Source organism: Lates calcarifer, linkage group LG15 (genome assembly GCF_001640805.2).
Source record: "Lates calcarifer isolate ASB-BC8 linkage group LG15, TLL_Latcal_v3, whole genome shotgun sequence".
Lineage (NCBI taxonomy): Eukaryota > Metazoa > Chordata > Actinopteri > Centropomidae > Lates > Lates calcarifer.
This window is the reverse complement of record NC_066847.1, coordinates 26,739,696-26,764,327: the sequence shown is the minus strand read 5'-3', so window position 1 is coordinate 26,764,327 and position 24,632 is coordinate 26,739,696. Positions and strand designations below refer to the sequence as shown.

Below are 24,632 nucleotides of genomic sequence, written 5' to 3'. Positions count from 1 at the left end.
ATACAAGAAGCTTTGGACTTGAAGTATTCACTTGGAAACAGTTGCCCACAGGGTAGAAAAGGAGGATTCTAATGAGAAGCTTGCTGACTGGGTAAATGTGGGCGGAAAAAAATGAACGACAAGTGTATTGAACTCATTCAGTCATCAGTAAGGTGCCCCTGAGCAAGGCACTGAACCCTCTACTGCTCTAACACCTGCTCAGAGGCCAGCAATTTAGAACCATGCCGTTCAAGGATGATTGTAAATTACTGGAGCAACTGTGCTCACGGAAGACCTCTGATGTTTGGCTGTAAAATTTTACATGATACTGATTGCCTAGGATCAACTAGGCAAAACTTAGGAAATCTCTGTTTTCTTTCATTTGTTTAGAAAGCTTCAAGGAATTAGATTTTTCATTTTGTGGACAGCTAAGTGAACAAAAGCCTTGTCGTTTGTTTCAAAGAAAATCATCTAAAGTACAGTTTTGAATCTTTTTTGTTAACTCTCATCTCTCTCATTTCAGACCCTATAAAGACGGCCCAAGGCTCCCTGTCCCTCAAGGCTTACAGGCTTACTCCAAAACTCATGGAGATCTGCAAAGAAAAAGATTTCACACCTGAGGGGTGAGTAGCTTGTAGAGTAACACACAAAAAGAAAGACACTGTGGTTGAGTTTCATGATCACATGCATGCTGAAGTGCGGATGTTCACAAATAAGTCGATTTGTGCATATGTATAAATACACTAGCTCACATTGCTCACAGGAGTACTGGAATTAAATTTTTTGCTTTTTCGCTCTTTTGATTCTGCTTATTTAATGGATGCAAATATAGGCTTGTGCATCCACAGGGGAGGCATTTAGTAGCAGTTGGAGATGGATGCTGATGATGATGATTTATCAGCTCGTCCTGGCCCGTCAAACAAATGTACCATGTTTACGCTTTTTCTGACCTCAAGGCTTATTGTAATTGCTTTTAAATTGCAGCTAAAAATGAATGTAATGAGGGGACCATTTTCCAGGCAGTTCAGGGTAGTCTAAGTGCACAGACTCACACTTGCATAAACACACACATGAAGACACGCACGCATGCACAGACAAATGCAAGCTTAACAGCTCAATGAAGAAATCCCGGAGGCTTCAAATTGCTGTCCCATTCAGAAACTTCAGATGTACATTTTTAAATCCACTAAAAGCAAGTGTATTTGCAGGGAGAAGGGACAATTTAACTGCATCATTTCATTTCACTTCCCTGTTTCCTCTGTATTTCTCCACCTGTGTGTCTCTATTACCAGCCACGCTGTTATTGACCCAGTGTGTTTGGCCCAGAGTCAGGATCCTTCTCATTTCTGCAGCTTTTCATTAGTTCCTATGATTTATTACGGCCACAATCTGTAGCTATCAGTGTTCCCAATAAGGCTGTGATTGAAAGAGGGCAGCTCAGGGTAGGAAAGGACAGTATCACCACATTACAACAATCTTGTCTCTGTCCTCTTATTCCTAGGATAGACTAGAAATCTGAATATCAATAATGTTTCTTCTTCCAAAGATGCAAAACTTCAAAAGTGTTTCATTTTTCCCCCACTCAAATGTGCGGAAAAAGCAGTCCCTTTCATGTTGGTGTATTTGATGTTACATAAGCTTGCATATATTGTGCACCTTTTTTGAAATGAAAGGCAGGGATAGATGAGCGCTGAATAGACCCATCCCTTTGAACTGCCCTCCAAGTCCGCTGGACTATGGAGACATTTGTCAATAGCCTCCACTTGAGCACACAATCTAAAGCATCAAATTAGTCAGCCTGTGGAGTCAACCTTTGACTTTGTCCAGTGGGGCCCAACTTGGAAAGAGCATGGCATTAAGTGTGCCAAAGTCTAGTAGGGTTGAGCAGTTTGTCCTGCCTAGAATATGCGGTCCTTCTATTTCCTCACAGGCACCTTTTTCTATCACTCTGCAGGCATTTGAAAAGGTCACAGTATGCAGGAAATATTGTCAAGCACTCCAGATGGATAATTGTGCCAATATGTACAACAAACAGCATTCATATCATTATGGATTTTCCTTATAGGCTACTGATTTGTCCTCCACATTCAGAGCCTGAGGCAGGATTGTCCACTTCTAATGCCTCAGAGTCTCCTCTTACAGTTTGCCTGAGGTGATGCTCTGCTTGGTATACAAAACAATGTTTATCAAAATTACCTTATCAGAATCAAATGATGCTACACACGCCTATTTATCACACAGACAAGCATTGTATAAAAATCTCTGTTTCTGGTACAGTGCACATGGTGGATTAATGCAGCGAGGGTATTGATCCCATAACAAGCACAACACATCTAACAAGCCAACATTAGACATATACAGACATTAGTCTGTAGCTCATGCACTGTGCACAAGTGACAGGCTAAACCAAGGCAGTCAGTCAATGCTATTGGATTTATGTGAGACATTAGGCAAAGTTTGAAGTTCTATTTTGTGTTAACAAGCCCATGTCAAAGAGAGAGAGGGGGGAGGAGAGAGAGAGAGAGAGGGAGAGGGATGCAGCTTTTAGATCCTGAGGGGCAGGAAGAGGTGGTTAAAAATCGGTCGGTGCTTTGCACACTTAACAGCAGAGCCCATAAAAAAGTCATTTAGGCTACTGTGTCTAGCATTGCTCAGGTTGGAAATATGGACATCCTGTTGTATCTCACCATTCTCAGATATCAAAATGCAACATGCATTACGTTATTATTCATTCTGCTTTCATATGGCTGCTGTTCAATTTACTGAGGAGTACAAGGCAAATGGCGACAGTACAATACTCCATTTCTAACTTGTGTTGTAATGAGAAGCATACGCCTACAAGAAGTAAAATGTGGAAGTAAGTCAGAAGCAGACCTGAGAAGATCTCTGCCTTCAGAAAAACACACATAGAGGTAGAACAACTGTTAACCCCACCCACTCTCTGTTCACTCAAAAAAATATGTTCAAATAGCCACAGATCAGCTAAGACCTGGGTTTTTCTTAGAATGAGTTTTGTTTGTTGCAGGCTAAATTCCACCACTGATTCACACTTGTTTTTATGTGTTGTTTCATGCATGCAGTCTTTGTGCATAAACAGGCAAGCTGTTCTCTTAAAACCTCCTAATTTTTAAAACAGAAAATAATAGATACTGCTCCCTCTGGTTTCAGTAAAGTGTAGCTATTTCTCCACACAATAGAAAGAACAGTGCTGTCACTTAGGGCAATATGATTGTAATTCATACAAGGATATTAAGGAGATTTTTACAGTATCTCGGAATGTGTGTCATATAAATCCTTTCCAGTCTTATGGGAGATGGCACAAACATTGCAGTCTACAGTAACATCTTAACATCCCCACTACAAAGGAAAATTTTGTCCTAACCTCTCTCCTCCTGCCCATGTCTTTCCTGTCCCGTCCCTCACACTCCAGTTTGAAGAAGGCCAACATCGGCTTTGAGCATATGTTCGAGGAGGTGCCTATCGTCATCAAGAATTCCCACCTTATCAACGTGCTGCTGTGGGAGCTGGAGGACAAGTCCACGGTCGCCGACAAGCATGAACTGCTCAACCTCTCAAGCAGGTCAGACATGAACTCATGCAGCCATTTACCAAGAGGGCCTGAGGCTAAACACCTTGGTAGTAAAAACGTAGTGAGTTAATGCAGGTACATCTGCTATCTGGATTAACTATTTCACACAGGTTCTCCTCAAGGGATCAGCATTTACAAGATGCCTCTGCATGGTCTTGTGGGGAATTGTGTGGCTTTATCAACATCTGTCCTCTATAAACCCCCCCCCGACCTTCACTCCTGCTGTAAATTTTCTAATCTAATACTGACATTGCGGGGAACACATGGGTGATCTAACAGATTTCACTGCTGTAGATATTCAGGGGGGGATTTGGTACACCTAGAGACTTTTTTCCCTGATTAGAATATTTTTTGTTTATTTTTAAGTTTTAAGGCTCCTATGAAAGACATGCAAATTAATAATGTTACATTGCACTCAAAAAGACCTTTGTAAGATCATAATTGCAGGAAACTTTTCTTTCTTTCCCTTGGACTACATTATGGCATTGTCTATTGTTTTAATACTGCCTGCTTCGTGGTGTTTTGTAAGCACAAAAAAATAACAGCACAATAAAGACAGACTTCAGTCAGCCACTTTTCCACTGCAAAACTAGGTGCTAGATCTAGGCTGGTGCCACTGCCAGCTCAGAGTTGGCTCAATTTGCGAATTTTCCAAGAACTGGTTTGCTTGAGAGAGCCACCTTAGAGCCATTACATCTGTGTATACATCTCTGCTTTCCTAGCAACACCAGGGCCTAGCACAGCAACAACAACTGCAGATTACATTGTTTTTTTTTACAAGTGTTGCTCCTGGCTTTGCAAGCTTACGTTTGCATCCAAACATTTTGATGTTGAAGTTTCAGTTGGTCTTGTTGGTCACATTAGTCCCACCCCCAGCCCCTGATGTAAGTGGTTCCTGGTTGTAGACCAGCAAAGTGTTGGTGCCACTCTCAGATCAGTTTTCCAGGTCGAGAGCCAGTTCTTGGGTCATCGAAATGAGAATAATTGGTTTGAGATTAAGCACAGGCTCTGAACTGGCCCTCAAACTGCTTTGGTGGAAAAGGGGGGTCTCATCAGCCTCTGTGTAAAATCATTCTACAATCAAATCCAGGAAATAGAGGTTATTGATGGAAATTGCATCACACCCCGACCATCCGACACTGAGCAAAGGGTCACATTAATTTGATTCCTTCCCACTGGATTACCATAGTACTGTGATTACACATCTACTGAGGAATGCTGTCAGTTCTACAAAGTGTCTCAGAAACTTTCTTTAAAAGAATGTCATGATATCTCCTTAAAGCTGCAGGCTGCTTTCACAGACATGAGTTAAAGCTACTTCTAAATTAAAATTGATTTGACATTAGGGAACTACTGGCATTAATCTGTGTCTTCTGCTCTGTTCTAAACTGTACCAGATCGAAGGAAAGAATACAAGGTCTATTGATGTACTCTATCTTCTGTTTATCCACCATACATGATTTTGGTACTGTTTTCAAATACGTCTTAGGAAGACTGGTTTAATTTTATCTTCTTATTGTTATCAGAAAAATCCCATGAAAAGACCAAATCCAGAAGTGAATTTATCTTATTAACAAGAATTGTTTTTGTAGCTAGAGCTCAAGCTTGTGAGGCATTGTCCTCCAAAATCCATTAAAAACAAATAAAGGAGCTGTATTATTACATTGAATTACACATTCACAGTCCAATGTAGTTTATTCTGAAACAACATCATAAACTGCTTTTTGATCTTTGGAAAGTAAATGTTCACAGACACTGTTCTGCGTTTCCTTACTTTGTTAGTTTGTTAGTATCGGGGCATCTCAAAATGTGTCGCTGGCCAGTCATTGAAATATTTTCCTTTGACTATTCTGGTTGTATTGTGTATCTCTCGGGTACTAAAATGCACAAAACAAACCCTAACACATATTTGTTGTTTGGATCATATCTGTAGCTCACACAGAGCTCACAGTCCACATACATATTCTAGTTCTTTTCCATTTTTGACTACATATCTGATTTCAGGAGCTTACTGGTGTGCCTCTGGGTTAGAATTGGATGTTTGATTGGGATATACAGTCTAAAACGAGGTACAGTAAATGCCACATCTAAATGTCAAAGTATATTTATTCAGAAATGTCTCCAAAAGTAGGATTTGCCGACAAACTTTGTCTTCCATCACTAATGAGCACAATATGAACAAATATCACCCCACCATATCAACTCACAGCCTGGCTCTTAAAGTCTTGCATTTAGATCTCAGAGGCTCTCAGCATCAGTCTCAGGAGAATTTATCAGCAATCATTTATGGAGATAAACCACTGCAAGTGGAGCAACAGCTGTGAAGCTGCTAATCAAAAAGCTTCCCAGGGGCAGGTGTGAGAAATTAGCACAATAACGACTCAGAGTGCTGATTTACACACCGTTAGCACGCAAAATACACTGTGCTTAGTTATACACTGCAGTGTAACACTTCAGGAGTCGTTGTGATTCTTATCATCTGTGTCCTGTGGCACAAGTAAATTAAGTCAATTCTTCTATATACACATGCATGTGCGTGGCCAACCAAGCTTTGCATTAGCACAGTCATTTATTACAAATTGTCAAATAGACTGAGGGAGAATACTTCACTTTTCTTGCATATTGTTCCATTTTCCAAATGACTACTCAAAGGTTGAATTATAGCTTTTGATATGACCCGAAATGGGAGGAGAAGCAGCCCTTCCCTCCCCTTAGGTTTCCCAGCATTACTGCCGATGTGATGTCTGGTGAGATGAAATTGTTTCCTGAAGTTGTCAGATTGCTGCGCAGCTCTGTCCTTGTATTGGATTGTTGCGTCCGTCTCTCTACATCTTCTGCTGACAGCCCCACCCTTTTCTCCTCATTTCCACCCCTTCAAAAAAGTAAACGATAATGGGTTTTATTTAATGTTTTTCCTTTTGTCTCATTTTCCAATCTGCAGCCCCATTTGTCAATGTCATCTACGTCTAAGGCTGAGTGAATGCAGTTTCACTCCGGCAAACAGGGTTGTTCTTACCACAGATGATGATGTTGATCGTAGTGATGGATTGCATGAATGTAAATTTATGTAGCTTTTTCACGCAAACGGTCTTGAAATGCCTATATGTTTGCAATGTTACAAGGTAGCCTATATTCATATCAGGCCACAAAGCTTTTTACGTGTGGGCAATCTTACATGGTCCTTACCCATCTTAAATTTTTTCCACTCTGGCGTAGCTCACGTAGTTCATTGTAAATAATCCTTTTGACCTCATATTTACTTTTTGTTCTGCAGTGTGAATGGGCTGCTTGGTCTGTCCATTACCTACTGTCTATCAGTGTAATTGGCTTTCTGTACTGAAATGTAGGACAATGAAAGGATATGTAAACATAATTTTCTGCCCTATAGGAATACCCTGATGATATATATTCAGCAGGAGAGAAGCAGATTGAGTGGAGGGAGAGAGGACAAGAACTACAAGACTTTATTTGAACTGCAGCTATAGAAGGAATGAGACAAGTGATGAAAGTGAGGAGAAATTAATGGAAATAGGGTCACAAAGGAGGTGGTGACAGAGATGTTGCCATGAATAAAATACACTGTGGAAAATGACCCTTGACAGACATTCTTGATCCCATGAGATGGACTTTGAGGAGAGGTGTTTTTCACCACCCAATAATACTTCTTTCTATGGTTTCTTTTTTTTTTTTTTTTCCTTTTCTTTGATGGAATAATGATGACTGTGCTGTAGGCTATTCAGTTGCATCAAGATTAGCTATCTGTATGAAAATATAGAATAAAAATATGATATGTTTTATGCATACTTTTTTATTTTAAATTTTCACAGGGTTAATGCTATACACGTATGTTGAGACAGTATTTGATTTGGGCTGTTTCGTGTCCTCTTGAAAATATATTACTTTGCTATAGAAGCAAGCCAGCAATCCATATTATGCCCCAGTCCATCAGTGAAAAAGGCTCCATCAGAGTAAAACACTCATTGTTAGAATGGGAGTCACTTCCTTGGCAGCTTTGTTAAACAACTCCCCTCTGAACTTTCAATTTACTGAATGTCAGCCCATTTTTGCTTGCACATCAATACAGTTTGAGAGTTTGTCCTCTATTGTCCTGTGTGAATATGAGCATATAGGTAGACAAGTACACATACTTTACCTCCCGAGCCACAGCTGCCCCATAAATGGGCTGCCATTGAACCTGACTTTAAAACAGAATCTGTGATGATAGGAAATCCCTTGATAGACTTTGATTTCTAATTCAGCATTGATCGAAAGGCTCTCTGACCCATTTGAATTATTTAACCCTTTGGAGTTTATGGCGAGACGCAGTGTAGTGCAGAATATATATTATTCAGAGTGCAATTTGCTCTAACCATGTGTAACTGGTAACATTACATTTTTGAGAGTTTAGAAACACTTTGGGTGTGTTTTCCTTGTATATTAGGCTTTTCTACACATACATAAGCATGTCAGCTTGCTAAGAAAACATGAACAAACACACTAAACAACAGAGCAAACACATCCACTTATTAACACTGTGAGATGCAGTTGAAAGCTCAGGAAAAAGCAAGTAGGTATTTTACTTTTAGTTTAGTTTTGTTTTGTTGTCAATTCAATTTTGGTTTATGAAAGTATTAAATAGTGGCTAGGTGAAGTATTTATAACAAAATAAAATAATGTCCAGTGCGCTGAAACACAGACAAACCCATACCCAGACTCATACACACACACACACACACACACACACGCACACACTTATGTTTAGTCACTAGCTCAAACACTTGAGGCATACATAAACGACAGATGTTTTCAAGGATCCTGCTCTGACTAAATGATTTCCTTTGCATATATTATAAATGCACACCACACAAATTAGCCAGCATATTGCTTGATGAAATGGTTTTAAATGGGCTTTCGTCAGCGAGAATCAATTTTGACACAGTCAGAGGGACACAGTGGGGAAGTGTTATGGCGAGGTTTGGTCCTGGGCCATCAGTTTTCATGTTTACAGCTCTGACACTGCAGTGCAGGGTTGACAAACTGATCACACAACTGCCTTCATAGGCAAACATGATGCCACTGGAAGTGATTCAGACAGTATAACGTATGGAAATGACTGTTGGGGCTATTGGAAATCATACACTATTCATTAGATTTTTTTGTTTTGCTTTGTTTTGTTTTTTAATTGCCTGTGTGTTCCCAGCAATTAAAAAAAGCAGGGAATGTGACCGAAAACCCATTTGCAATATTTGTACACTGGCATTACGGTAGATAATTTCATCACTTACATTTACACACACATAAAGCAGGTGCCAGACAGTAATATGGATAGCAGTGTTTATCAGATTGTAAAGCATGTGAGATTAGTGTTATGACTCAAGAACTGTTCACAAGGAATGTTCATACAGTTATCGGCATGCATGTGGTTACATTAGTTTTCTCTCTGTTTGAGCTTGTTTGCATATAAATGTAATTAAGGTGTTAGCAGTTGATTGAAGCCAGACACTAAGCTGAGATGATGATGATGCGTGGGTTTAGGATGTGCATACATTTTACACGTGTGGATACTTCATTTTATGCACACAAATCTAGTCCTGTAGGTTCCCTTCTGGTGTGTGCTGTGGCCACCAACTTTCATCTTCTTGGCATTTTGTTAATACTCAGATATTAAAAATGGGAATGTAGCAGTATACTGAACTTAAATGCTGACCCTCCAAATCCCTCCAAAATAACTAATAGCAGTGCTATTGCAAGAATCAGAACCACAGTACTTTTTACCTACCTCTAAGATTGTAAATTGATTTCATATGTCACTTATGTTGCAGTTTGTGAGTAATATAATTTCTTTTTAATTTAACTGATCAGCTTCATAGTACCAAAAATACTAAATTTATAGCTGCATTTTGTGGGATTTTAGTATTGTGCCTGAGGCCCGTGCAAAATTGCACACACATTGCTTTAAGTGACTCTGGAGGATATTTCAAATTAGACAGAAATCGGCACAAACTGACAAGGTAAATGTGTTTGGCTGAAGTCAATTCTTTTTTCACTGGAGCTTGTTTCTCAGTGGTACCAAATCTTAGTTATCCTCTGCATCAATATACTGTAAGGAAGGTATTCCTAATCAATAGTTGCTAGGGGAAGAGGTAGCAGCTGTGGGGATGGATGGTAGGGTTTTTTTTTTTCCATCTAAGACTTTGTAGTGTCTAAGATATTGAGGTTGGGTAAATTATTTCTTGACAAGAAGATTTTAGATGGCAACAGAAAATGGAGCGTGTCAGAGGCCAGTGCGGAGAGAGAGAGAGAAAGAAATATTGATTTTATAAATCCCTAATTGAAAAATCTCACAGCAGCGAGGAAAGTAACTAAAATCACCCAAAAATCTCTCCACTCTGTCTCTACACTATCACACAAACAATAAAACACACACACACAAGAGAACAGCTACATCAGCGCAAGTGCACACACAGCCAAAACATACACAAGGCTGGCAGTCCTTGCGGGTACAATTGTCATTTAAATAAACAGTCAGAATCTGTTTTCCCACAGTACATGCTGCATTATGTAGCACCCAAACATTCATAAATGAAACAATATAATTCCACAGAGGAAAGTGCAAGAGGGAGGGGACTTGAAGTAGACCACTGCAGCCTTACCAAGGTTGAACTTAAGGCAGTAGTGAGACATCCTGTTAAAAAACAGGGCTCATGGGAGAAGAGAGAAGAGGAATGCTGGTAGAGTTGTGTGTTGAGTGTTGTCAGCATTGTCAGCACGGCAGTGTTCGGGAATAGATGAGGGACGTGAGCAGAGCATAGATGTAGCACAGGGACGGGAGAGATGGTCCTCGGGTCTGAGTACTGACAAAACCCAGAAGAGAGGTTTCATGTCAGATGTCTTTCAGGATACACAAGAGAAACATATCTGCTGGGAGCTGAACTCAAAGATTAGGTCAGAATTGATGGCAAACATTGAGTGTTGAAAAATGTGGATGTAGCATTTTTAGACTGCAACCACAGGTCTCTGAAGGGACATCTTAAAGCTTAGAATGTCTTCTGTTCACGGTGGTTGCTACTTGATGGGAAGGAGCATCCTGTGGTTTAGTGGCAGAGAAAGGAGGATCTATGGAAGATCGACAGTATCTGGGAATCAGTGTTGGTTTCTTGAGAAGAGAAACAACTCCATCTGACCGCACACTTTTGTATTTACACCCGCCATTACTAAGCTCTCCTGTTATCTCAGTTCTTCTCACATTTAGTATGTAAATTAGCTCGGCAGATCTGGCAGCAAATTTGGCATGTTCCAGGTGAAGGCAAGTGATGCTGCTCTCTGTTATTTGCAGGTGCTCACACTTGTGTGCTGGGCCTGCTGTGAGAAGCATGCAACGGGTCTTAAGAGAAACAGAAGAGGGATGGCTTTTTCAGGACAGACAGACAAACATAAGGCAGTTGACTAGTGACTGTAGGGTTGGCACTTGGGTGCCTGTCATGAACTCCATATTGATCCCAGTGGTCAGCCTTGGATTTGTTAAAATTAAGATTAGCGTGCAGTATTTAGAAGATTAGACATAGGAGAAAATGAAATAGTGCTTGTCATTGCTTCTCACTATTGCTGATGGCAGTACAAAAATGTGCAACTGACATGCTGACATTTTTCTTCCAGCAATCACTTGGAGAAGAGCCTTCAGCTTCTGATGGACAGAGTGGATGACATGAGCCAAGACATTGTCAAATACAACACCTACAGCCGCAACCTGAGTAAGCAACAGCAGCAGAAGCACCAGGTAAAGCTCACTTGCGCACACACACGCAAGCTTTCATGACCCACAGCGCACACACCACCTACGGACACAATGGGCAAGCATCAGCAGCAGAAACATCAGCTTACCAGCATGCATATAAGGGAAATAGGTGCATACATACACACACACACATTCACATACACATACAGGGGCATTCACACACAGATGCACCCACAGCCTTACACTCAGCAGGAAAACAGCAGGTATATTTCTCTCAGACATGGACACGACCAATTGTGGCTATAATCACAGCAGGCAGTCGGGAGAAGCACCAGGTAGCACAGCATATGCACACACATACACACACCAGGCTCAAATATTAATGTACAGAGAACCCACACCTGTAACTACAATAAACAATGAAAGTAAATTATATATAATGTATAGCATATATATCTGTAACTGTTGCACAGGTCTATAAGAAGCAGAAGAAGCAGCTGCAACAAACATTAGCCAAGGACAGGAAATGCTTCAGTGGTATGTCAGTACAGCACAAAACGGCAGATGATCAAATCACGTTCATCATGTCACTGACCACTTCACTTTCGTTTTTTAACAATTTGATAATGATTTTGATTGTAATTTGAATGGCAATTGAATCGGACACTGGGCCCAGATTGGGCAGGATCCAAATTATATGCAGTCTTATTGGTTCTGGCAGGGTTCAGCTGTATTGCTGCAGGTTTCAAGTGTGTGCGTCAGATCTCTCTGGGGACCTCTAATCTGGACACCAGGCTGGCTTTTTACTTGCTCAATTAATATACTATCCCAAAAAAAAAAGCCTAGACTAGACCATTAATTAGACTACAAACTAAACTGTAAAGTGACTGCCAGAAAACACACAGTAGCACAAACTCAGCTATGCCTGATGATTTTACAATAAAAGCTGCACACACTACAACATAAATTGGACAGCAAGCAAATCATCACCAGTTGCATGAGTACTACCAACTTCAAGCAAAGGCACAGACACAGGTTTAAAAGTCATTTTTGTCATTTTGAGCAGGCACTAATGAGATAAGAATGACTAATGTCAACCTTCAAATATCTGTAATAGTGTTATCATCACTCATCCCGCTGCAGCTGCTGACATGCGCCCACTAGTAGCACTTGAATTTCAAATGCACTGCTTCTCACATCTGCTGCATTATTTTCATCACTTCAAGGATACTTCTGCGATACAGTCATTAATTTGTCCCTGTGTAAAGAAAATTTGGTTCAGAAGGCTAAATACCATGAGTCATGGTTGGACAATCTTCAAATACTGTTGGAACCGAGCACAAAGCTGGTATTAATAATGAAGTCTTTCTTTTATTTTAATATAAGTGAAAAAACTCTGTTTTTATTCTTCTCTGTCCCAGTGAGGCATATCACAAACTAAAACTTCATTTAAAAGCAGCAGCAGTAGCACTTTGTAAAACACACACATTCTGTTTGCAAAGACTCAAGACACACACACCTCCTACAAGCACAAATGGAGCCAGAAGCACCAAAAAGACCAGAACCAAATACACACACACACACACACAGATGAAGAGTCAACCACGTACCATCTGCAGCTACATCCTCGGCCAGATGCATCATAAACATCCGACAACACATGCAAACACAAATGGCCTCACACACACACACATGCACACATTAGTCAGGGAAATGGAAATAAAGAGGCACAAGGTGACTCACTGATCTGCACCGTGTGCGCGCGCACAAACTCACACCTACGTTCAAACAACTGCATTATTCAGTCATTATTCCCTGCAAGTGGAAATGAGGAAACGTCTGAAGTATTAATGTTGATCCGGGCTGAGTCATCATCATCTCGGCCGACAGCGGATAAAGCCGAGGCAAAGTTCACACACATTAAGCGGACGTACAACAAACACGCATCTGTGACCACGGGTAGTCCTCCGTATGCACACAAGGCATTCACAGCCCGGGCCATGAGGCGACACACACCTATGTAGTCATACAACCCCAGGCCGATCACCCACACTGCAGCCATTACGATCCATCATCCTCCACTACCGACCTTCTCATCATCACAGCCCCCAAGCCTTACCCTGATACACATACACACACTCATGTCATAGACAATATCACACTGGCAGCAACTTTAATGGTGCCTACTGTTTTCATGTTTCATGTGATTTTCTATAATGAGCAAACAGTGCACATAGAGAAAAAGAAAGCGAGCCTCTATTACGTCTTTTAGAAATCTACAGTACTTGCTCCATGTAATCTTGTGCTATTGACCCTGCTGCTTCCCGGACAAATGGAACCTTATTAATCATCATAGAAAGTTTCAAAAAGGCAGTGTGCTGAGAGGGCTCCATTTTTCATTTATAGCTCCCTGAATTTGGTAAATAGCAGGTTCTCAGGCACAATCTGTGGCCAAGTTAGTCTTTGTATCAGGAAATGTATGTCTCACTACCCCTGATTTATTCATTTTCTATTTTCTTTTTCTTTTTTTAACCCAGTCTCAGAAGCAGGCGACACTTTGAAGATTAGGTATGGAGCAGTGTCTTAATCTTATGAACTGAGGAGTCATGATTAATGGTTAATGATACAATTCAGCTTCATTTACATGATTGAGCAATAACTGATTATTTCTGAAGCATATAATTATTTTTGATAACACATTCAACAGGAAATAAACACATAAAAGGTAAGCTGAATCATGGCTGATTGTAGTAAGTGCTAAATACATAGCCACTAAAGAATTTTGTGGTTGATCTCCACGAGCTCACACAACATCATGGGCTAGTGTGCCAAAAGGCATGGGGGGCGGAAACTGAAACAAAGAGTATCAAGGTTTAATGGTCTGACGTAGAGGTTATCATTTTGGGCCAGATCCAAAATGGGTCAGTGTAAAAGCTGCCCAAACTTGACATGCATAAATAAATGCTCAACCTAAGGCAAAAGGGGACCCAAGGATAATTAGACCAGATCGGTCACTTCAAAAAGACCACAGTAGAGAGGGAACACCAACACAATCTGCAATATGATGCATTATCAATCAACAAGCAGCTGCAGTCAAAAAAAAGGACAGTATAATAATAATGGCCTGAGAACCAATGTAAAGTTGTAAGAACAAATTTCCAAAATGAAGTCCCATTTCCACACGAAAACATTCAATAACCAACTGGACAACAGTTTTCTCACCGATTTAATATCTGTGAATTGAATTCCAAAATGTAATTGTCATTGAATTGCACAGATTTTTTACACTGGGTACTGACCTCCTTAAATATTTTCTTTGATCACAACTGGTACTGAGCATGCTCTCATCCATTCAGATCCATTCAGATAACAGACATATTGACACACAAGCCCAACACTTACATCAGTAAAACAAGATCCTATCTGACTCAATTAGACTGAGCACAGTTTGGACCCGGTCTGACTCTGGTCCCAGCTTTTGTCTCAGTCCCTCAAAACAGTTGTCCCGCAAAAACCTCTGGTTTAGATACAGAAAAGAGAGTTTTTAGTTATCATAACAAAGTCAAATACAGCACAGTGCCAGAAACACACCATCCCCAGCATGAAGCTTGGTGGTTCCAGCAGCATGCTTTGGGGATGCTTCTCTGCAGCAGGTCCTGGAAAGCCTGTGAAGGTAGAAAGTAAAAGAAATACAGCACAATACAGAGGGATTCTGCTGCAGTCTGTAAGAGAACTGCAACATGGGACAGGATTGTTTTCCACCAAGACAACAACCTTAAACATAAAGCCAAAGCGACGCAGGGGTCCAGACCTCACTCCTATTCAGACTTTGTGGCAGGACTTGAAAACTGCTGTTCCCTCACAGTCCCCATGCAGCTTGACAGAGCCTGAGCAGTTTGTAAAGAATAACTAGGAAAAATAGCAGCAAAAGGTGCCTCTACTAAATCCTGACTTGAAGGAGAATGTTTTTATTTGTAGTTAATTTAGATCTGTTTTATTTTTGACATTTACTTTGAAAAGGGGAGTGAATACTTTTTTGGCACTGTATGTCTATATTTATATAAAGACAGTGCAGAAGGGTAAAGCTGTTGTTGCTTGTTTCTACGATTTGCATACAGTTACAGCATTTTGATTATGCACAGTCACGCTGTGATGCATCGACAGGAAAAAAAACCACTCACTGGAGGAGTGACAATTCATATGAACAAATAGTTAAACTTTTCATTTATTGTTCATCTAAGCAGTTTTTGTCAGCTTCAGTCACCCATACAGGTGCATTGTGGAATGTTTGGTTGAAAGCGGTGAAGCTGCTCCCACACCGTTTTTCCTCCTCATCTGCTGCAACCTCCCCTTCCTCTGGTCTGTGTCAGTCTCTCCTCCATCTTGCCAAATTAACAAGGCTTTTAGGATCTCCAGAGACCCAGCACCTCACTGATTTACTGACTGCCAGCCCTCCACAAATCACTCCATCCCTGTCAGCACTTATAACTCTTCTCTTTCTCTCTGTCTCCCCTATCTCTTCTTTCATCACATTTCTTTACATCTCACTTCATTCTTGTTACTGTTTCCACTGTCTGTCTTTCTCCTTCCTCTTTCCTTTTTTTCTCTTTGCACTATCTGCTGCCACTCAGCTCTATGCATCTCTCCCTCCTGTTACTTTACCTTTTCCCATTTCTGACTTTCTTACTTTATACCTTTTTCCTCACTTTCTACACTCCCACTCCTCACCTTCCTGTCTTCATTGTTTCACCCTTTTCTCTCCAAATTCTCATCCTCTCTTTTCTCGCCTCCACCCCCCCCAACCCCACCCCCATGCCTTCGTCTTATCCTTTTTTGTCCATTTTCTCTTTTACCATCTATTCCCCTTCCACATTCCTTTCTCTCAGTGCTATTTTTATTTGTTTTTCTCTTGCCTCCCCCCTCCTGTGTGCTCCCCATCCACTAACACCACCCCTCTTTCTCTCTGCATCCCTCCCCTCCAGTACCTCCAGAGGCGGCAGCAGGAGAACGCCCAGCGACAGAGCAGAGGGGAGCCCCCGCTGCCTGAGGAGGACATCAACAAAATGTTCAAGCCCCCCCAGCCTCCACCACGCATGGACACACTGCTTATTGCAGGTACGCGCATGCACATACATGCACACACACACACACACGCGCTGAAGTAAACACACAACCTCCACACGCAGACAGAACTCTTCGTCTCCACCACAGAGACCCCCTCCAAACTCCATCAGCCGCCTCTGCTCCCCTCACAGGAGCTCAGGTTCTGTTTTGTAATTATCTACACCATTATCTTGAAATTACATTAATTTAAAGTTTATTGACTCAATCTCCAACTCGACCGCCCCTTTCCCTGCTGTTTCACGCTGTTCATCTCTCCTCCGCCTTCTGACAACATTCTGATCCTTCCGTTTACTCAATTCCCCACTAATTTGATGTTTTGCTGTGCTGCTGTTTTCTCCCCCACCCCTCTTCCCTGCCTCCACCTATTTGTGTGCGTGTCTGCATACACACGTATGCATGTATGTATGTTTCTGTGGGCGTGTGTTTTGTGTTTGTGTGTGGGGGTGCATGGTTTCATGTGGCTTCCCTCCAACAGGGCAAATTAACAACTACTGCCAGAACGTGAAGGAATTCACCTCGCAGAACCTCGGGAAGCTGTTCATGGCAGAGGCTCTCCAAGGCCACAACTAGAGGAGAAACAATCTGCGAGAGAGGGGAAAAAGTGTACAATGAAGGGGGAGGGAGAAAGAATGGTAACAAGAGATGCAAAAGCACCTCGGAAACAACTGGACGAACGCTGTCCGGTCTTTGTTTTCTTAGAATTTATTCATTGTTTTTATGCCTAACTCCACCTTGGATACAAAATTATCTTTGAAGATCACTTGATTTTGACTTAAATAAAAGACTTGCATCTCTACATCTTCTCCAGTTTCTTGTCTGTTTTCACAGTTGAACTGTGGCCTGTTATCAAGTACAATATGCTGGTAATTACAGCATATTGTACTTGAGGCTTGGGCATTGTTTGGTATTTTGCTGTACCAAAATGGTTACTTTTGTTCAGACTATTAATATGCTGAATGAATCTTGTGCATAATACAAAATAATTATACAGTATAATGGTACTTATACATATTGCTACATGCTTTTTGTCTTGCAGTTCAAGCAGCAAGCAGGTGGAACCAATTATTAATGGATTTGCTGAAGTGTTGGTTCACATGGTGGGAACAATGATTTCCATGTAAACAGAACTGCGACAGAAGTGTTGGTTAAAGTTGAGCGTTAAATGAAATGCTAGCTACATGACTCGGCCCCCACTGTGTCACTGCACTAAGTAGACTTTTGATTGTCTTTTTTGTTTTCCTGAAGTGAAATTAGACAACGCAGCAGAATCTGCCTTTCTTCCACACAGGTAGCAATTAGCACCTGTTTATTTTTGGGACACGAAAATAAAGTCCCAGTAGTGAAATTTTGCACGGCACAGAGAATTGTTGAGTTTTCGAGACAGCATTTGAAGAAAGAGCTGCAGGTGTGCAAAATAACAGACAAAGAGAAACTGTCTCCTGCATGGGGTGGCATTCCTTCTTTAGTGTTGTGTTTGTAATTGCTACAACCAGTAAATGATTTGATAACACAATTTTGGAGAAATTAACAACAGGGGAACCAATTAGGTGTTTTTGAAGTTTATTCATAAAAACACACAGGAAGATAGATTATGAGAAATAAATCAAAGCTGATGGTAATATATGTGAACCATTGATTCAGACAAATATCACAGAGGACATTATAGAACCTGGAACTGTCAACACGCACAGCACAAGAACGACGTGTCAGTCACCTGCTTCTAAAACCTAACTCAGTCAGTTGTCCTTATTTTTATTCATCTTTAATTGACAGTCACCTGACCTTTTATTTTGCCAGTTTATCAGAGAGAGACAGAAACGGCCTGATTAGTACTGTTAATATCTTTCAATAATTATTGAAGTCAGAGGTATCTGAGTTCTTTTTGTTACCAAAATATCATAACAGAATCAATGAGGCTATTGAACCTACCTGACCACATCATCAAATTCACACTGCTGCCATCAGGACATTGCTATGCTCTGCCCGCCTGTAAAAGCAATTACTCTTCATCCTATCCCCTGTCAACGTCTCAATTCTTCATAGTTCACATTTATACTTTTGTGCAGCTTCAGCTTCATTACTTTCATTTTAGTAGACTTTGTTTCACTAGGATAATCCACTCAGTATCAGTGCTGCTGTCTAGAGTGTCCTGGGAGCAGCCCTATGAGACTGTATTGACGCGTAGTAGTGCTTTGAGCTTAATGCTTCAGTCAATATGTTGATATGCTTATTGTTGCTAATGCATGTTGATGTTTAGCAGTGTATTGTTAACCATGTTCATTATCTTAATTTAACATGTTAGCATGCTAAACTTTGCCAATTAGTTCTAAACACAAAGTACATGTGTGAATGCTATTCCTGCCTTTATATATTTATATCAGTGCAGTCCAACAACATGTTCTGGAATTATTTGTCTTGATCTCCAAATTAATAGTAGTATGGTTTTAAAAATGCATAAATATTGCGGTATTGTTGATACAGTAAGGCTTAAAGGATTTTGTGGCAGTAGTTCACCTTTCAACACTACAGTGACCCAAAGCATTACAGCCAACACAACGCTGGAGTGGCTTCAGGACAAATCTCTGACTGTTCCTGAGTGGCCCAAGACCAGACTTAAACCCCACAGGACCTCTGTGAAGAGATGAAAAATGGCGGTTTGGACGCTTCCCATCCAGTCTGGATTGGATAAACTGCCCAAATCCGTCTTCGCTTTGTCATTATGGGATATTGAGTGCAGATTTATGGGTTAAAATGGCAATTTTATGAATTTATTACAACACAGATGGATACTTTGGGACACTTTCCGAAGCTACTGTAATATCATACATTTAATTATTTTTTACATTGGAAAAGCTTGCAGAGTTTTAAGTGTTTTTACTGCCCTGAGCAGTGTCTGCAGGTTTTCCTCTCAGGTTAAATAATAGGAAAGAAATAGGATTGAGCACCTCAATTATGCCCATGCAGAAATTAAATTTAAAAAATTAAAAAGTTAACATAGAAATGTCGTTAAAATAACATCATATTAATTCCAAAGCATTACTTTGTAGCAACCAGCATTTGTCCATCAGGAACCAGTCTTATGAAGTGTCTTTGAACAACACTGAAACTCTACTAGCTTACCTACTCTAAATCCTTCTGCATAACAGCGTCAGCTAAATACCTCACATGTAACTGTAAGCTGTTTTGGTGTTGATCCTCTGTATCAACGCTCTCTGAGCATCACATATCTTAGAATTACCTCCTCAAGTCACAGAAGCACAGCTCGTTTGTGGAGCTTGTTACCAGTGTCCACTCCACCCAAAAACAGGAAGGTGAATGATAGCTCTTCTTGCTCCATTTAATAAAGAAGCTGCCTGTGTGCGGTTCATTGTATAATAATTACACTGCGGCTCTATCCTGCCATGTGCTCCGTTGTTCTTCCTCGACCTGTGGTTAAACAGCATCATCTAATTCAGCAGATGATGTTATTTAACTTGTCATCAACATTCCCGAGTCGAGTAATAACTTGTAGTGCTCCTGCTTGTCATCAGCACAATGTCATTAACAATAATTACAAGTCAAGCAACATGATAAACGTTTATTGGAATGGCGACACTCGAGCCGGAAATGATTTCTTCCTCAAATCATAACATGTTTCCCTGACATGCTGGCAGGATGGGAAATATTAATTCACCACAGAAGGCTCAGTTGATATTTATTAATTAAGGTATCTGCTACCTTGACAGGCACACCTGTGCTTGTGATTGATGTGTCCTATGATGTGAGGTATTATCCCCCCCCCCCCAGCAGGTATTGATTGCCTTTTGAGTAGCAGCTTCTGCTTAAAGTGAATCTGTGTTGTTTGTAATTCTGAAGCAGCACTGTAGGGTGACGTTGCCCTTGAGGTCTGACTGGGGCACAGCCTCCCATGTCCCTAATCCTGAGATGTGTGAGGAATTACAAAACTTCAAATGCCCTCAACAGAACCACAAGCATTGTGTGAAGCCACTGAGGCACTGCTCGCCCCTGCAGAGTGCAAACACAGTGACAGAGGTTCAGCTTGTATTTAAAGTGACAATGTTTTGATTGGAAGGGAAAGCAGTTTGGACTGAATCATGCAGTCACTGCAGGGCTCAAGGGCAATAGAGTGGAGGTGCATGGGAGTCAAACCGGTGTTTTGCTTCCACATTACTCCACAGTCATATAAATCATGACATTATTGTTAACTGTCACTGTGAGCAAAGATAAAGATGATGAATTATTTACCTTTTACAAGTTTAATCGGGAATTATAGGGTCATATAAGAAGCCAAATATTATGGTCTCTGCAATTAATCTTCAAAATAAAAGTCAGTGTCATTGCTCAGTTATTGGTAACACACCATAATGCAGTTTTAAAAACATATAATGACATTCTATAACTGTAATTAAGCGTTTGTAATTACTGAATAAACAGTTACACACTGATAACAGTATAAACAGTATAATTCTAGCTGTAGTCATATTTAATAATACACAAACACACACATATAAAAATCTATACAGTGTGTTCCTCAACCATTTATTCTCATACAGATCATGCTTAAAACTTGTCATTAAGCATTATGTCATTAAAGAGTGTAAGCACTTGGTTAATGAATTAAGAACTAAATTTAGATATTGATTAGCCACAATTAGCTTCCAAACCAGCTGTGATGTCACCAAATCATACTTGTATGACTTTTCAGTGAGTGAGAAGAAACTTTCCCTCTTCATTAGATCAAAGTGACAATAGGTTTTCTCGTGTCAAACTACAGTGATGCACAGACGTCTTTGTGCACAGTGAAACTCAAACATCCAAGTTAAGTAGCAATGAACAAAACACACTTCTGAGTGAATGGCAGGTTTACAATGTCATTTTAATTGCTTTATTTGTGTATTTGTGTGTTTGTGTATAAGTGTTGCTTATTTAATTTGAAAGTAATTGTCATTTATGTCAGTTGCCAATCCAACACAAGAGAAGGTGTTTTTCTTCTGAGCACATTCATCATGTCATCTTGAGTTTGAGATGTAGGAATGCAACAAAGATTCTGCTGAAACACACTTACCTCTCTCTATACGTCCAGAAACTTCACCTTTTGTTCCCATTTGGAGTATTGATGTGGATTCAGGAGTGCGGAGTGTGTTTGCTTTTCATCATGCTGCTTGTTTTGAAATGTTAAACTGTTCGGAAGAAAGAGGCACACAGAAACCCACAGCAGCAGCTGCATTCGCGATTTTCTCTCCCACACTATCCCGCTCAATTGACCGTGAGACTACTGTGAGTCAGTGAAAATGAGAATGACATCCTCAAATAGGGGACAAATTTTTTCACCCACAAATAGTGCAGAAGCTGAGTCTGTGGCCTGCTGATGCAATACTTACTATTAAACTATCCACATCCTCCCCCAAAGTGATTTTTTTTCATAACTTTCTGTGATGTCACTTTCCTCTTCAGCATTTGCAAAGATTACCCTAAACTACGTGTTTGAACTCAGCATGGGAACCGAATGAGGGCTTTAGCTGTGTAAACAGCCAGGCGTCTTGTACGCTGCAATAGGAGGAAATACTTAATTAGGATTATGGGATTTGTCTCTGCACCTTCAGATTCCTGAGAAGGAGGCTGGGAGATGTCAGAGGGATATAAGTTTGGTCTCATTTAATCAGTGAGTGCGGCCTGCACAGCCCTGACCCCAGCAGTAATTTATTACCACTCAAACACAAACACAAGCTCTTTCACCGTGCCTGCCGTTGCCCTGTCACTGGTGATAGAGAGAATCAGCTGGCTGAATATAATGAAACCAGTTATTTCCCTGTCAACTCTGAATACTTTTTCCTTTTTTTTTCTTTTGGTCTCTCTCTTTCTCTCTCTTTTTTCTGCCACAGATATTGCCATGGCAACTGTGGATCCTGTATGGAGTAGCTGTTGAGGATGTAAAGTAGTTCCCGTGGAAAAATAATCTTGCAAATCCCCAAAACAAGAGCAGAAAGGAAGGCAGATACAGTTGTAGGAAGAGGTGTGGGTATGGTTCGGGAATTTAGCGTTTATGGGATTATACACACACAAGTCCAACGCAACCATCATCTGAATACATTTCTTCACATAACAACGCTCTACCTGTCATTGAAGCAGCTCTGTATTTGCCTTATCTCTCCTTTTTCTCATGGTCAATAGATCTGCACTGTGATTGGCAACTGTATAGATTGAGCGTTGTGTTCTAGTTGCAATTCGTCTCTGCCTGCCACCCAATTCGACAGCTGTCACCCGGCAGTGGCACAAATCCCACAGGCCATTATGAGGCTGGTTTAATCCCCACAACAGCAGCAACAGAAGCCTTTCAAGAAGGGTTTCGGAGCATGATACCCTGTCTGTCACATGCATCCGTGGGCTTCAGGCAAGGCTACAGTGCATTGTTGTGATCCCACTCCATCACTAATGTCTTGTCTTATCCCCAAGCCACCAAGACAAATGTACTGGATGTCCTCCTTCTGAAGATCAATCACATGTGGTGTGTAATCTTCTTCTGGGCTTTGTCTGCTCACTATTGATACTCAGATTTTGCCTTGGCTGTTGCAAATAATAAATGATGTTTTTTATTGATGTCTTGATTTTGCAGGTCAAGACGTATTAGCAAAAGAACTGTCTTTTGGACCATTTATTCAGTGTGTTAGTTATTTTTTTGTTCACTATTCAAGGCTGTTTGTCGGTAGCTGACCTGCTCCATATGTATAAACTCTGTAAACTCTCCTCGAAGTTTTCTGGCTTGTGCCGAAGTTGTTACATGGATTTCACTTGTTTTGGAAAATAGAGAGTTTGGTGAGAAGCTCAGTGCCACTTTCATGTCAAAACAGCTAGCCTTGCTTTCTCTGCAGTTCAAAAATACACCTACCAGTACCTTTTCAGACACCTACTTTTTTTTTTTTTTTTTTTTTTTTTTTTTTATCTCATATGGATTTTGTACCCCAGGGTTTAAAGATGACATTATTGACCCGATACTTGTGCAACAATAGTCAACAGGGGTTGTACATCAGGCCACAGCTGTATCACTAGGACAAAAACACTGACCATCTTCTTGTTAAAGACCACACTTTCAATAGTTTTGACCTTCAGTTTCTCCTAATGCTGATTTTTTGTGTTTGTTACTTTTTATTTAGTACTAGATCCATGGTTATCTGTCTGAATTTCAGACTCTACCCTTTTTCCTTCTTTTTGCAGGCTTATCATATTTTCCCTCTAATGAAGAAAATGAGAAAATGCCAAGCAGAGTAATTTATTATAATAGCTTCCCTCTGTTCTTTAAAGTCTGGAGATGCCAGGTTGCTCCGGGTACAATGATTGATGGGATGCTTGTGACCCACAGTAGACAGACCCACAATTAAAGCATGCCTTATCTCCCAGCTGTGAATCTCAAAGATAAATGCTGATAGCACCCTCCCCTTTGATGTTCAATCATGCACTCCACGCCTTGGTCTCAGCTTGTGTCCTTAGAATGACTGATGTGCATTTGAATATTTCTTTCTCACAGGTAAACATTAACATTCAGTTCACTTATTCATTCACTCCTCCTCATGTGAAACAGACATTCTCAGGGAAAACCAGCACCTAATTTAAGTGTGTTTATTTTCACTTTGCGTACCAGTAGGACTTAATGTACATGACATGTTTTTATCTTGGAATTATTCATCAGCTGATATGGAAAACAGACAATGTTTTCTTTATTTCCTTCTCTGCCTCCTCTTTATTTTTATTCTTTCTTCCTTATTGTTCACTTGGTTCTGTCCCAGATTTTATATTTTGGACTCTAAAGCCACCCACATACAGCCAACTGTTTTTATTTGATCTCCATCGGGGGTGGGGGGTGGGGGGGCACAAGCTTGGCACAAGCTTTTGACCACCGCTTACCATTTGTTCTGGTCTCGGGACACATGTTCAGCCTCGATATTTTCTCCACCAGCTGATTTGTTTTTGTTTTTGTTCACATCAGATTTTCTCTGGGCAGCTACTGTAGGTTTCCTCTCACCGGGTGGAGCTCATCTTTAATACAGCTTTCTGTATCGACACTGGTGTATTTTGAGATTGTGGCCAAATCAACACAGATGTCGATGCTCGACCTCGTGGAAGCTTTTTGTACTTGTCCTATTATAAAAAAAAAAATTGGAGAATTTGTTTTTACCAGAAGATATTATATTTTTCTGAGCCTTGTATCGA

The 24,632-nt window shown here is 40.6% G+C and overlaps 1 protein-coding gene across 1 annotated transcript in view; it reads left to right on the top strand.

Moving 5' to 3' along the window:
• The window catches only part of LOC108888703 (eukaryotic translation initiation factor 3 subunit H), a 50,790-nt gene extending 33,567 nt beyond the window's left edge, over positions 1–17,223 (top strand). Inside the window, exons 4-8 of the mRNA XM_018684812.2 lie at positions 503–602; positions 3,410–3,559; positions 11,225–11,345; positions 16,286–16,418; positions 16,903–17,223. Of these exons, the coding sequence (XP_018540328.1) occupies positions 503–602; positions 3,410–3,559; positions 11,225–11,345; positions 16,286–16,418; positions 16,903–16,997 (599 nt within the window). The 3' untranslated portion in view covers positions 16,998–17,223. The remainder of the gene's footprint in view (positions 1–502; positions 603–3,409; positions 3,560–11,224; positions 11,346–16,285; positions 16,419–16,902) is intronic.
• The last annotated feature ends 7,409 nt before the right edge of the window (positions 17,224–24,632 follow it).